We start from the raw sequence: 13,976 nt of genomic DNA on the forward strand, positions 1-13,976 counted from the left end.
AAATAGATAATGCAAAACCCAGGGACTCCAATGAAAATAGGAGTCCACAATCTCTGTGAGAAACTTTTACTGAACCTGATTTGTCACTTGCCTGCTTAATAGTCTTCACTGCCCCCAGCCCAGGCACAACAGTCACCACGCCTGGCACTGGGCACCCTTCAGGGCCTGCCTGTCTCGCCAGCCGGACTCTGCTCCCCCTCCGATGGCACTGAATGTCCCAGAGCACTGCGTCCTTCCAGGGGAGCCAGCCGTCCCCCCCTGGCCTCCTCAGTGCCACTCGGGCACAGAGGCCCGGGTGTACACGCATGTACGTACACACGCACGCACACACACATACCACGTGACCATGCACACCCCCCGGGCTAAATGCCAGATCCGGGCTGGGACCTGTGTCCTTGCCCACTGCTGCTGCCTGGTGTCCTCACAGTGCTGGGCACAGGAGAGAGAGGGGGAGGCTGAGCTGGGCCCCAGCCTTCCAGACTGCGGCGCGGGCTGCAGAGGCTGGATGGGGGGTGCCGGCTGGGGAGCCTGGGGACCCTGACCTGGACCGTCTGGTGGAGGTGGACGGCCACCACCTTCTTCATGCAGTCCTTGATCATCTGGGAGGTGAAGAAGTTGGCCTCGCCCTTCTTGTCCACGGCGATCTTGCGGTAGTCCTCCAGCAGAATGGGGCAGATGGCCTGGGTGGGGTGCGTCATGTAGATGGGCCCGTCGTAGCCCACCATCTCGCTGAAGTAGGGCAGCGCCCCGCAGTGGTCCAGGTGGAAGTGGCTGGGGGATGCGGCACAGGTCAGCCCGGGGCCACCCTTCCCCCGGCCACACCGCGCCAGCCTAGGCTCCAGGGTCGTCGCACTTATCCACTCAGCGGGTGCCGACTGTGGCACCAACACCCTCCTGCGCACTGAAGACTCAGGAAGGGGCAAAACACAAAGCTACTGTCTCCCTGAAATTTACAGTCTCGACACGTAGCAACGCAATAAGCAAACCAGTCACTAAATGTGTTAATTGCGGGATGTGTTCATGAAGGAGGCCCAGCAGCAAGGGGAACAGCGTGAGGGGGAGAGAGCCACTGTCTCTGCCGTGGTCGGGGCCTGCGGCTCCCCAGACAGCAAAGGCTGGGAGAGGACGGAGCCTGGAGGGCCAGATGGGACAGGCAGAGACCAGCGTGTGTGACCAGGAAGGGGCAGATTGCAGGGCCTGCAAGTCCAGTGGGGACCAGGGACTGGGGGGAGGGCGCAGTGCCCCTCTGCCAAACGCTGTCGAGGCCGAGGGAGAGGGGCCTGAGGAGCAGCCCTGGCTCCGCGGGTAAAACGCACCATCTCCGCACAGGGGCCCCCACAGCCCCATCTTCCTGGGCACCCGCCAGGCTCTCGTCCACGACACTCAGGCACACGGCCAATGGCACGCACGCCACAGTAACCCTGGCTCCCCAGGGCTGACTGCCACCCCGAGGGCTGAGCCCCCCCAGACAGCCCAGGGACAGAACCACATGACCTGCTGGCCGACACCCCACTGCCTGCGGCCTCCACAGGCACGGAGGCCAAGGCCTGCCGGTGCTCACCTGATGATCACGCAGTCCAGGAAGTCGGTCAGCCGGCCACTCTGGGTGATGTAGGAAAAGTCGGGGAAACGCCTCTGCGGGGGAGCCGGGGGAGGGTCAGAATGCAGCTGCTGCCCCTGTCTCAGGCAGCTGTGGAGGGTGCCCAGGGAGCAGCCCCAGAGAGGGGGTCAGGGCCCAGACTCAAGGCCAGGCTGGGCACCTGACCCTGGCAGGCAGCACCAGGACCCCTGGCTGCTCACGGCCTCCATTACCCCCGACCTCACTAGCAGACCTGAGCCGGAAGCCGAGCCCCGGGTCTCGCTGCGCTGGGCTGTAGGGTCCTGTAGGTGCCAGGGCCCGACTCCGGTACAGATGGACCCCTTGCCAGGGCTCACCTCAGCCTGGCCCCACCTGTCAAGTGATGGTCAGGAGGCCACCCAGGAGTGGGATGCCCCCCAACATGGGCTGCGGCTGTCCAGGCAGACCACCACTGCCCACTCACCCCGTCTGTCCAGCTCCAAGGCCAGAGTTCAGCTGCAGATGGCTACAAGGAGCAGGTGGGGTGGCTGGCCCTCCCTGCCCTCTGGGCCGCCCATCCGCAGGACTCACGTCGTCACTGAAGCCCATGTGCATGCCACAGTCCAGCATGACGTTCTTGCCCGCGATGGAGACCAGGATGCAGCTTCGGCCCACGTCCTGGCCGGCCCCTGCTCAAGGGGGAGGGCAGGTGAGAGGCACAGCCAGGTCCCTCCCCACTGCTACAGGCCATCCTGGGCCCGCCCTGCTGCCGTCCAGGCTCTCACAGGGCCCTCGGTGCGTTGACGAAGCTGGACCGAGGCTGCTGTGTGGCAGCCGTGTGGGCTGAGAAGCGAGACACCCCACCCTGGGCACGAGGGCAACACAGGCCCTGCACCACTGTGAATCTTGCCACATCCCCCAACTCAGACCCCAATCTAGTCCCTTCCACACTCCTGACAACCAAGCAGCCCTGCCCAGCTGCTCCCGTGGAGACCTTGGCTACGGGGGCACACCTAGCTCCCCCCAGGTGGCCATCTGTCACCTCCTCTGGGAGCTGGGGGCCCACAAGGAAAGGGACAGGGGCTCTGTATGGCCTAAGCCTGGGCAGGGGTCTGATGACAGCAAATGACCTGGTTTCTACCCTGAATCCTCTGGCGGCTACCGGAAGCATCCCACATTAGCACCACACACGTCAGAGTGACCAGGCCGCAGCCCAGCCACCGGCTGGGGTCTCAGGGTCTCTGATGGGCCTGTTCCTCCCCCACTGTCACGTGAGCTCCCTAAAGACAGGGTCTCACTCCCTCTGTACCCCTGGCCCCAAAGCCACGCCAGGCTCAGAAGCCCTCCAGACATCCGTAGGGAGGAAGGGCCCACCGCTCTTTCCAGGGGAGGACTTGAGGTCACAGAGAAACCTGGAGTCACACACCACTAAGGGCGGATTCCAAGCCCCATTCCTGAGCACTGGTGGTCCTGCCTCCCACAGGACCCACAACAATCCCTCGGAGCAAAGATAGTGGGGACAAAGCCTAGCACTGGGGGAGGGGACAAACTCAGGAGAAAACGAAGCAGGAGATGTCCCTGTCCCACAGAACTCCCCATGTTGTAAGGCAGGGAGACATCAAGTAAAAGGACACACACCAAGTGCAGCCAACGGAGATGACTGTGACAGAGGAAAGTCAGGAAGGGAAGAGGAGAGGGCGCCTGGAAACCTCTGGAACCAGGACAGGAAAGTCCTCCCTGACAAGACGACTGCCGAGCAGGGGAGTGAGGGGCAGCCAGGTGGGAGGACAGCCGTGTGCGGGCCCTGTGGCGGGAATGACCCCAGGGACCTCAGCCCCTCACCCGAGGCTGTGCCTGGTAAAGAGAAATGGTGAAGCAGAGCTCTGCTTCGATGATGCTGTCGCCGAGGTGACCCTGGGGGTACACTCAGGTGCAGATCCGGGGTAACTAAAGCCATAGGAAAGACAGGACTATTGAGGGAGAGAGCGCAGGACAGACAGAAAAGGGGCCGCACAGGAAAGGAGCAGACCAGGAGGAAGAGCCGGCAGAGGCCCCTGGAGAGCAGCCAGGGACAAAGGAGAGTAGAGGGCCACCGTGGCAGGGGGTGAGGAGGCAGGGCTGTGCCAACTGCGGCAAAAGGCCATGGGGGACCCCAGTGCCTATGACAGCGTGGGGTGTGCAGTCCCACCTGGCAGGCAGGGGCGTCCACTGTGGCTGTTAACAGCTCCATGTCCATGCCAGGAGCTGGGTGGGCTCACGGGGACAGACATGTCTACACAGAAGATGCTCCTGACACCCTGCCCAGGGGAGGAAGCAGGCTCCGGGACAGCACGTGCAGCCCATGCACAGAGAAAGCCCAGAGACATCCAGGGGGCTGGCCACCAAAATGATATGCCCAGTTGTTCCTGGGACCCTGGATTTTGAGTCATTCTTTCCTCCTTCACACTGCTCTATGCTGTCAGAATGTTTAGAAATGTGCGTTTACGTTTTTTGCAAAAAGCAAAGCTACTTTTTTAACGTCAAGGGGGTCAGGTAAAACAAGGGCAATTGAGAGCTGATCGCAGGTAGCCCAGGCGCAAGCACCAGATGGTGGTGGTGGATGGGCAGGGAGAGGCAAGGCAGCGGTCCACGTGCAGGAGGTAAACACACTGCCGAAAGCACCCAGTGGGGACCGAGGCCCTGCGGCTGGACTCCCACACCACTGCCAAAAACGTGCAGAGGCAGCACCCACGTGATACCAGGCGTCCCGCAAGCACTCCACCTTACCATCACCTGAACCTCGGGGATCTCACTCACATTTCACCGCTGGGAACCCTGGGGTGCAGAGACTGAGCCGCCTCCTTGACATCACACAGCATTGCAACCCCCAAGCCCTTCGACCCTGACCACTCTGCAGTGGTTCTCTGCACAAGGGCCTGGCAGGGAAGAGGAGAGGCGAGGAGGCGCACGGCTCGCGTCCCTCGCCGCAGACCGAAGCCAGGACGGCCTGCTCGCCCTGGCCTCAGCGCCTCACGGCCTCCCCAAGCACAAAGGAGCCGGAGCTCCCGGCTCCAACGAGGCCGGGGCGGAACCGCGCCGTGGGGACCAGGGCGCGCCTGGAGGCTCCCAGCCGGGCGGAGAGCTCCCTGCCCGCTCGGGGCCTCCGACCACAGCCGGGGGCCTGGGAAGCGTCCCCAGCCCCGAGCAAGGTCCAGCCCCGGGCCGCGCAAGGGGCAGGGCGCGCCCGGACCCCAGCCCCGCAGCCCTTGAGCCGCCCACTCACCCAGGGGAGTGACTCTGATCTCCGGCATTGTCGCGGCGCGGGCGCCCCCAGCGCGTCTCCTCCGCGCTCTGGTGCTCGCGCGCGCTCCGCAGGGAAAGCCGGAGGACCACCCGCCGGAGCACCGGGCCCCCGCGACCCCGCGATCCTCAGCTGCGCGAGAGCCTGAGCCGCGGTGACACACTGCGCAGGCTTCCGGTCCGCTCTCCGGAAACGCGGCCTGGCTCGTCGGGCCTCCTGATTGGGCGACCGTCCACCAATCGGTGCGCGGGGCCGGGTCGCGGGGCGGGGGCGGAGCCGGGTCGCGAGGGGCGGGGCGAGGGCCGGGCCCGGGGCGCGAGGGGCGGGGCGAGGGGCGGGCCCGGGGCTCGGGCGGCGGCGGCGCAGAGGAGCCCCGCCCGCACTGAGGCGGTGCCGGCCCAACCGAACCCGCGGGGTTTGGCGGTCGCCAAGGCACGGGCGCGGGTCCCGGGACGCAGCTTATGGGCCCTCGGGCATGGGAAGGGGCGTTCTCGTAGAGGGCCGGAGCGGGCGGGCGGCCGAGGACCCACTCCACGCCGGCCGGCGGCGGCTCAGAGCGCCCCCACACTGGCCCCTCGTCCGGGGCAGGGACCCGCCAGGCGGTGCCATCGGAGCCCCTCCCAGGTGAGAGTGGCAGAGCTCCCCGGCAGGCCCCGGCTCCCGCCCACTGGGTCCGGGGAGCCAGGTGCGGCCCTGCCCTGCCGACCTCCGGCGGCCGCCCTGACCTGCCCCTGGGACGGCGGGCTGCCTGTGCACGCGGCTGCGGGCCCCTGCGTCACCTTCCTGCAGCTGGCGGCTTGCCCGCCCGGGCTCTGCAGCCACTGCCCTTCCTGTGGTCCCCAGCAGGCAGCTCTGAGAGGCACCGAGCAGCTCCCTGTTGGCTGCTGGTTCCGGGTCTGAGCAGGAAGGCCTGCAGGATATCTGGTGACCAAGAAGGAAGCCGGGGAGCCTCGAAGGCCGTCTGCTCAGTGAACAGAGCACAGCCCTGAGAGAGGGCAGGGGCTGCCAGAAGTCTCCAGGCGCCATCTTCCTGAGGCTCAGGCACTGCAGTCCCCCGCACCTGAAGACAGGTGAGCTCATCCCTGGGGCCTCAGCCCAGTGCCAAGCATGCAGCCCAACCTGTGGGGCCTGCAGGACTGCAGCACCCACTGGGCCCCACCAGGGTGTCAGCCTGGGCTGTGGGCAGGGCAGGGCGTGCAGCCCATTCTCCCCAGAGAGGAAGGACTCAGGACAGTGAGCAGCCTGCCCACTGGGCGGGAGGCAGAACCCACACAGGGACCCAGGTGTCCTGCTCCTGGCCAGGGTTTTCACCTCAAGTGGGGGGCGCCCCGCCTCATGCTGAGGGCCTGCAGCCCAGGAGGCCAGGGCAGAGCTCCCAGCACCAAGGGCACGGGAACCCCCAGGCCCAGCGGGGTGAGAGCTCCTCCTAGGCGAGGTGAGATGCAGCTTGAGTGTGCCTGAGACGCATCAGAGCTGCCACAGTGCCGGCCACAGACATCAGGCCGGGCTGCTTGGGTGTTTGTGGAGTGACTGTATGAATGAAAGCAGAGTCCAGAGCAGGGCCTGGGCCACTTCCAGAAAATTCCTTAGGGTTGCAGGGAGGGCCTGTGGCCATCTTCTGCGTGTGGCAAGACCTTGGCCCAGCCACTCTTCTGTGCAGGACACGTACAATTTCAGCATCAGGAGGGAAAAGATTGGTGTTCTTCTGTCTGTCTGTCCATCCACCCAGTGAACCCCACAACCTCTGCCCTGGGTTGGGGTGCAGCCGTGGGCGGGGGGGGGGTGGGGAGCCTGCCTGGCCAGCATCCCCATCTTCATTTTCCACGGTATTTATCTCCTTCTCACCTGCTAGCCCAGGACTTCCTGTCTTTGTTATTGTCCGACACTCTGTCCCCACTAGAATGTCACCCCAACGAGGCGGGGCTGTGCCAAGGTCTGGGTGTGTGACCCTGTCAAGGGGCAGGGCAGGTGGTGTGTCTCAGGTCCTGGGGGTTTCAGTGGGCTTCGACAGGATCCTGGCTACTTCTTTCCAACTGTTCCCCCCACACCAAAAAAATGAGCTGCAGTGTGAGCCGCCCGACAGTGAGACAACCCACAAGGCCTGCTCTGTGTGTTGCAGTTTGTATCAAAAAATGGATGATTCAGAGACAGGTTTCAACCTGAAGGTCGTCCTGGTCAGTTTCAAGCAGTGTCTCAACGAGAAGGAGGAGGTCCTGTTGGACCACTACATCACCAGCTGGAAGGGGCTGGTCAGGTGTGTGTCGGGGATCGCTTCTCTGCAGAGGGAGGGGCCTGAACCGGGGCTGTCCCGGCCAGAGTCCCATCCCACCTGGCACCATGAGCGCCACACACCCACCCGCCCCAGGTGTTCCCGCCCGGCCTCCCCGGCCCTGCTGCTCAGGGCCTGGGTGGGGACTCGAGCTCCCGCTTCCCTTGGGCAGGTTTCTCAGCAGCCTGGGCAGCATCTTCTCCTTCATCTCCAAGGACGTGGTCTCAAAGCTGCAGATCATGGAGCACCTGAGGAGCGGCCCCCAGGGCGAGCACTACAGCAGCCTGCAGTCCATGGTGGCCTACGAGGTGGGCCACCAGCTGGTGGACCTGGAGCACCGCTCCCACCACCCCAACTCAGGCTGCCGGACCGTGCTGCGCCTGCACCGCGCCCTGCACTGGCTGCAGCTGTTCCTCGAAGGCCTGCGCACCAGCCCTGAGGACGCGCGCACCTCCACGCTCTGCACCGACTCCTACAACGCCTCGCTGGCTGCCTACCACCCCTGGATTGTGCGCCGGGCTGTCACTGTGGCCTTCTGCACTCTGCCCACACGCAAGGTCTTCCTGGAGGCCATGAACGTGGGGACCGCTGAGCAGGCTGTGGAGATGCTGGGGGAGGCCCTGCCCTTCATCAAGCACGTCTACAGCGTCTCCCAGAAGCTCTATGCTGAGCACTCCCTGCTGGACCTGCCCTAGCGGCTGGGGGCCCAGGCCGGGTGGGCGTCCCCTGCTGCAGAGCTGGGCAGGGGCAGCCAGGGCCCGTTAATCCCAGGACAGCGCCTTCTGGGTGCCTTGAAAACGGGAGACCCACCGTTGCCCCTGCAAGCTGAGCATGTGGGGAGTCACAGGCTGTGGCCAGGCCAGGAAGAGGCCCCTCGCCACAGCCCCGCTGAGGCACAGGCAGTGGAGAAGGCGGCAGGATCAGGGCATGCAGAGCATGATGGGGGGCCCCACCCGCCTGGTGCGGACTCTAGGAAGTGGGGTGAAGTCGCAGGTTCCTGGGGTGTGGTGGCTTCGTCCTCCCCGCCAGCCAGCACGTGCCAAGCTCAAGCCCAGGACACAGTGCCTGTGGCCAGGTGGGTGGCTGTCCCCAGGGAGGGGAGAATCCTTGGACAGGGTCTGGGACTCGAGCTCTCCCTGCCCCTCGCTGCCTGGCTGGCCTCACACCGTGCTGGGCAGGCCAGGGGCAGTGACAGTGGGAGCTGAAGCCCCGAACTGAGCTGCCCCCAGAAGTCCTGGGAAGGCCCACCCTGCCCTCAGGACGCAGCCCTCAGGGCGGCCGCTCCCATGGACACAGGCTGCCTCCCGGGGGCAGCCGGGACTCTGCCCCCAGAGCCCGGGGGACGCTCTGTTCCTTCACCCCACCCCTTGCTGTCCTGTCCCCACCGTGCTCCAGAGACCCAGGGGGTCACGTACGGAACAGGAGGGGCTGGACCCCGTTGCCTAGGTGACAGGTACAGCCCACCACAGTGCAGCAGATGCACAGGCTTGTTGGGGGTACTCCGGTGTGTTTTCCAACATGAATAAATTACACTTACGGCATTCCAGGATGGGGATGTTGGGGCACACAAGGTGCCTGACTGCCGGGGGCAGGGACGCTGGGGGGTACCCCAGTAGGGCAGGGAGGGGCCTGACCCCCAGGACACAGCTGAGGTGGGTGTGCTCCAACCCACTGGAGGGGCAGGGTCAGCCAGCGTTGGGGGAGGTGCTGCGTGGAGGGCTGCCCCCCACACCGTGAGGTCCGTGTCGTCATGGCCCATTTCACAGGTGACAAAACGGACACAACACGGAGACTCACCAGACCCCAGGGGGCTGGGTTGGGCAGGGTCTCAGGGCTGCTGGCGGAGTGGGGGTGGGCACTGCTCTGAGCCACACAGTGGCCTGAACAGAGAGGATGCAAGTGGGGGGGTCCCCCCGACACCCCACTCCAGCCTCAGCCTGCCAGGTCCACACACGGCAGGGCGACGGCCAAGGACTGAGGGACTGGCCAGGGAGGACAGCCTGGGGTCCACGCGGGCCAGAGAGCAAGGGCTGTGCGTGTGCCCTGCGCGTGTCTCACGGGCCCAGCCTTGCGGGGCAGTAGGGAAGGGGCCAAGGCCAGGTTCTGCCTCCTGGTGGACGCCTTCCAGGCCCCGATGGGGTTGGACTGCCGGAGCCCCCACCCAACGCCAGCAGAAGTCAACAGCCTCCCCCAGCTCCTGTCGGCACGGGGCCTGGGTTGTCCTCGAGGACTCCCCAAGACCCAGGCAAAGGGGAGACAGGCCCCAGCCCGGGGCCACCCCGCACCACAGGCACACGCCTGGTGCACACGCCAGCTGTGCGGGCCCATTTGGTTACAGCAGTTCCTCCCTCCTTTGCATGGGCCCCTCCAGGCACAGCTGTGAGCTGTCCCCGAGGGAGGCACCTGCACACCCAACCATGTTGGGAGTGCCCCAGCCTGGGGTCAGCAGCGTGGCACCTGCCATAGGCTCCCACAGCTTCCAGGCCAAGGAGTGGCCGAGACCCTCAGGAACACTGTTCCCAGGCAGGGTGGGAGGGCACGGGCCCCACCTAGCTGCAGGGTGGGGGCTGGGCAGCTGGCTGCCACTGGCCTCCTGGCTGGTCCGCAGGACTGGAGGGGCCACCCCTGCAGGCCCCCGACTGCTGACAGCATGGCCTTGAGTTGGAGGCCAGAAACCTCCCGGTGCTGGAGAGAGGTGTCTGTGTGTCCGTGAGAGCCCCCCCCACCCCAGCACTGGCACCTCCGCACCCCTCGTACCACAGCAAGTCCCAGGGCCCTGGGTGTCCCCAACCCTCCTCTCCAGTCTGCTGGGCGGCTCGGAAGGGGTGATCCGAGGGGCTCGGGCACAGGCAAGGGACAAGGCCACAGCCAGTGGCTGCTAAGACTGCCTGCTGGTGCCATCGGCCAGAGAGCCAGGTGGTGGTGTCAGGTGGAGTGTGACATGCACAGACCTTCCGGGCTCGGGAAGGCCGGGACATCGCCAGGGCCCCCGGCGGCTTGGCAAGTGAGGATGGCAAGTATTTTGCTAAACAAATCCTCTGCGCCCTCCCTCTGGGCTCACTATATCTGGGGCTCCCGCCTGGTACCTCCACTCGCCGTCCCTGCTGGGAGCCGCCACCCACCATGCCAAGCCTTGCTGTCCTGGGCCTCAGCCTCGCTGCCTTCTTGAGCCCTGGGACGGGGGCCCCGCTGTGCCTGTCACGGCAGCTCAAGATGTCAGGGGACTATGTGCTGGGCGGGCTCTTCCCCCTGGGCACAGCCGAGGAGACCAGCCTCCGTGGCAGGACGCAGCCCAGCAGCCCCGTGTGCACCAGGTGGGTGGCGGGAGCAGGCTGGGTGGGGGTGCGGGGTGGCGGGCGGGGTCCTCAGGCCGTCACAGCTCCCTGTGGCTGCAGGTTCTCGGCCCTCGGCCTGCTCTGGGCGCTGACCGTGAAGATGGCCGTGGAGGAGATCAACAACGGGTCCGCCCTGCTGCCGGGGCTGCACCTGGGCTACGACCTCTTCGACACGTGCTCGGAGCCCGTGGTGGCCATGAAGCCCAGCCTGATGTTCCTGGCCAAAGTGGGCAGCTGCGACATCGCCGCCTACTGCGACTACACGCGCTACCGGCCTCGCGTGCTGGCCGTCATCGGGCCCTACTCCTCGGAGCTCGCCCTGGTCACGGGCAAGTTCTTCAGCTTCTTCCTCATGCCCCAGGTGGGCCCCCTCACCCGCACGCCCCCCGGCCCCGCCGTAGGAGCCCCCTGCGTCAGGAGATGCCCCTCGGCCCCTGCAGGTCAGCTACGGCGCCAGCATGGACCGGCTCAGCACCCGGGAGACCTTCCCCTCCTTCTTCCGCACGGTGCCCAGCGACCGCGTGCAGCTGACGGCCATGGTGGAGCTGCTGCAGGAGTTCGGCTGGAACTGGGTGGCCGCACTGGGCAGCGACGACGAGTATGGCCGGCAGGGCCTGAGCATCTTCTCGGGGCTGGCCAACGCGCAGGGCATCTGCATCGCGCACGAGGGCCTGGTGCCGCTGTCCCAGGCCGACGGGCTGCAGCTGGGCAAGGTGCAGGACGTGCTGCACCAGGTCAACCAGAGCAACGTGGAGGTGGTGGTGCTGTTCGCCTCGGCCCACGCGGCCTACGCCCTCTTCACCTACAGCATCCGCTGCAACCTGTCGCCCAAGGTGTGGGTGGCCAGCGAGCCCTGGCTGACCTCAGAGCGGGTCATGGCGCTGGCCGGCATGGCCCAGGTGGGCACTGTGCTTGGCTTCATGCACCGGGGCCTCTTGCTGCCCGAGTTCTCCGACTACGTGAAGACCCGCCTGGCCCTGGCTGCCGACCCGGCCTTCTGTGCCTCGCTGAGCGTGGAGCAGCCAGGCCTGGAGGAGCACGTAGTGGGGCCGCGCTGCCCGCAGTGTGACCACATCACGCTGCAGAACGTGTCAGCCGAGCTGATGTACCAGCGCACCTTCCCCGCCTACGCGGCTGTGTACAGCGTGGCCCAAGCCCTGCACAACACCCTGCAGTGCAACAGCTCGGGCTGCCCCGCGCGGGAGCCCGTGCAGCCCTGGCAGGTGAGGACGCGGGAGCGGGTCTGTCCCCACGGCCATGCAGGGCCCACCCGTCTCGCGGCTCAGCCCTGCCTCCCCCGCAGCTCCTGGAGAACATGTACAACATGAGCTTCCGCGCTCGCAGCCTGGCGCTGCAGTTCGATGTCAACGGGAACGTGGACATGGAGTTCGACCTGAAGCTGTGGGTGTGGGAGCAGCAGACACCCAAGCTCCTCACCGTGGGCACCTTCCACAGGCGCCTGCAGGTGCAGCACAGCAAGATCTCCTGGCACACGGCCCACAACCAGGTGCGTGGGGGGAGGGGCACGCGGGTCCCTTCTGCACCTGGGGGTGGGGGGCCGTCTGGTCTTGGGTGGGTGCACCCAGCTCTGGGCAGAGCCGGACCCCGAGGCCCCTGCCCAGACGCCAGTGTCCCAGTGCTCGCGGCAGTGCCGAGAGGGCCAGGTGCGCCGCGTGAAGGGCTTCCACTCCTGCTGCTACGACTGCGTGGACTGCAGGACAGGCAGCTACCAGCGCAGCACAGGTGAGCGCCTGCCCAGTGCAGGGGAGGCTCCCACCGCGTCCCGGCTCCAAGGCCGGAGCCCGTGGTGGGGCAAGGATGCCCCCAGCACCCCCTCTCCCCTCTCCTCCCGCAGATGACCTCACCTGCACCTTGTGCAACCGGGATGAGTGGTCCCCGGAGCGGAGCACACGCTGCTTCCCCCGGACGACCAGGTTCCTGGCGTGGGGGGACCCGGCTGTGCTGCTGCTGCTCCTGCTGCTGGGCCTGGTGCTGGGCCTGGTGCTGGCCGCGCTGGGGCTCTTTGTCCACCACCAGGACAGCCCACTGGTGCAGGCCTCGGGTGGGCTCCTGGCTTGCTTCGGCCTGGCCTGCCTGGGCCTGGTCTGCCTCAGCAGCCTCCTGTTCCCCGGCCGGCCGAGCCCCACCAGCTGCCTGGCCCAGCAGCCACTGGCACACCTCCCGCTCACCGGCTGCCTGAGCACACTGCTCCTGCAGGCCGCCGAGATCTTTGTGGAGTCGGAGCTGCCACAGAGCTGGGCAGACTGGCTGCGGGGCCGCCTGCAGGGGCCCTGGGCCTGGCCGGTGGTGCTGCTGCCCATCCTGGTGGAGGCGGTGCTGTGCACCTGGTACCTGGCAGCCTTCCCACCAGAGGTGGTGATGGACTGGCAGGTGCTGCCCACGGAGGTGCTGGTGCACTGCCGCGTGCACTCCTGGGTCAGCCTCGGCCTGGTGCACGCCACCAACGCCACGCTGGCGTCCCTCTGCTTCCTGGGCACCTTCCTGGTGCAGAGCCGACCCAACCGCTACAGCCACGCCCGCGGCATCACCTTCGCCACGCTGGCCTACCTCATCACCTGGGTCTCCTTCGTGCCCCTCCTGGCCAACGTGCAGGTGGCCTACCAGCCGGCCGTGCAGATGGGCGCCCTCCTCCTCAGTGCCCTGGGCATCCTGGCCGCCTTCCACCTGCCCAAGTGCTACCTGCTGCTGTGGCAGCCTGAGCTCAACACCCCTGAGTTCTTCCTGGGAGGGGGTCCTGGGGATGCCACAGGCGGGGACGGCAGCCGGGCTGAGGAAGGAACTCGGGGCAAGAGCGAGTGAGTCCCAACCCAGTGGCCTCACCCCGGTGGCCTCCTCGAAATCCCCCAACCCAGCACCCCCCAGACAGTGCTCTCCATTAACACCCTCTACTCTAGGTTCTGACCCCAAGTTGTCTGCTGACCTTGACCCCATCGTGACCCCCAGGCCTGCAGCACACAGGAGGGGCCTGTGTGACCCCACCACCTGGGGCCCAGAGAGCCCAGCTCTGGCCCCGACCTGCTGGGCCCAGCCAAGGCCTGCCCAGGGGCTCAGCCCCACTGTTCCGGAAGGAGCCCGCACCGTGGAGTCAGCAAGGGAGGCAGGAGAGCCCCCAAGCGGGCCCCACTGACCTGGCCACGCCCACCTGGGGCCCCCACCAGCACCCCACCCAGGCATCATAGGAATGGAGGGGCACAGGCGTGTACCCGGGGGGAGGGGCAGTACCCAGTGTCCTCCTCTCCCTGACCCAGCACGCATGGGCAGGAGGGGGGTCCCGTGCCTGCCACCAGCACCGCGGACAGAGCCAGGCAGAGGTGGGGGTCAGCACCACGGCCAGCGCCAGCCGCCAGGACCCCTGGAGCCAGGAGCCAGCACCAAGGACAGAAAACTGCCCGCCAGGACCCCGCTGCCAGCCAGCACCAGGGACAGAGCGTTGAACGAGCAGGAGCAGAGACAGCACCCAGCCGGGCCCTGGGCAGGGCTTGGGCTGACCCTGGGGGCAGCTCTGGGCAGGGC

At 66.6% G+C, this 13,976-nt stretch overlaps 3 protein-coding genes across 6 annotated transcripts in view; 2 read left to right on the top strand and 1 right to left on the bottom strand.

Annotated features, from left to right (window-relative positions):
- The window catches only part of INTS11 (integrator complex subunit 11), an 11,627-nt gene extending 6,641 nt beyond the window's left edge, over window positions 1-4,986 (bottom strand). The window contains exons 1-4 of one of the 2 annotated variants that reach the window (XM_069464695.1): window positions 4,821-4,986; window positions 2,150-2,247; window positions 1,562-1,635; window positions 543-771 (exon numbers count right to left, since the gene is read on the bottom strand). In XM_069464695.1, coding sequence (XP_069320796.1) covers window positions 543-771; window positions 1,562-1,635; window positions 2,150-2,247; window positions 4,821-4,848 — 429 coding nt within the window. In that variant the 5' untranslated portion in view covers window positions 4,849-4,986. The remainder of the gene's footprint in view (window positions 1-542; window positions 772-1,561; window positions 1,636-2,149; window positions 2,248-4,820) is intronic. The other variant, XM_069464696.1, reaches the window with a different exon arrangement.
- Window positions 4,987-5,394: 408 nt separating this feature from the next.
- On the top strand, window positions 5,395-8,642 carry CPTP (ceramide-1-phosphate transfer protein). Of its 3 annotated transcripts, none has more exons than XM_069464741.1 (4): window positions 5,395-5,462; window positions 5,682-5,908; window positions 6,958-7,092; window positions 7,280-8,642. In XM_069464741.1, the coding sequence occupies exons 3-4, from the start codon at window positions 6,971-6,973 to the stop codon at window positions 7,800-7,802; spliced, it is 645 nt and encodes a 214-aa protein (XP_069320842.1). In that variant the 5' UTR covers window positions 5,395-5,462; window positions 5,682-5,908; window positions 6,958-6,970; the 3' UTR covers window positions 7,803-8,642. The 3 variants fall into 3 exon arrangements, with proteins under 3 accessions (XP_069320842.1, XP_069320840.1, XP_069320839.1); XM_069464739.1 differs by having other exon boundaries at window positions 5,420-5,462; window positions 5,685-5,908; XM_069464738.1 differs by lacking the exon at window positions 5,395-5,462 and having other exon boundaries at window positions 5,498-5,908.
- Window positions 8,643-10,230: 1,588 nt separating this feature from the next.
- Window positions 10,231-13,470, top strand: TAS1R3 (taste 1 receptor member 3). The gene is made up of 6 exons (XM_069464687.1): window positions 10,231-10,421; window positions 10,503-10,803; window positions 10,883-11,665; window positions 11,746-11,949; window positions 12,065-12,185; window positions 12,298-13,470. The coding sequence occupies exons 1-6, from the start codon at window positions 10,231-10,233 to the stop codon at window positions 13,260-13,262; spliced, it is 2,565 nt and encodes an 854-aa protein (XP_069320788.1). The 3' UTR covers window positions 13,263-13,470.
- Window positions 13,471-13,976: the final 506 nt, after the last annotated feature.

Source organism: Eulemur rufifrons, unplaced genomic scaffold (genome assembly GCF_041146395.1).
Source record: "Eulemur rufifrons isolate Redbay unplaced genomic scaffold, OSU_ERuf_1 scaffold_84, whole genome shotgun sequence".
Classification (NCBI taxonomy): domain Eukaryota; kingdom Metazoa; phylum Chordata; class Mammalia; order Primates; family Lemuridae; genus Eulemur; species Eulemur rufifrons.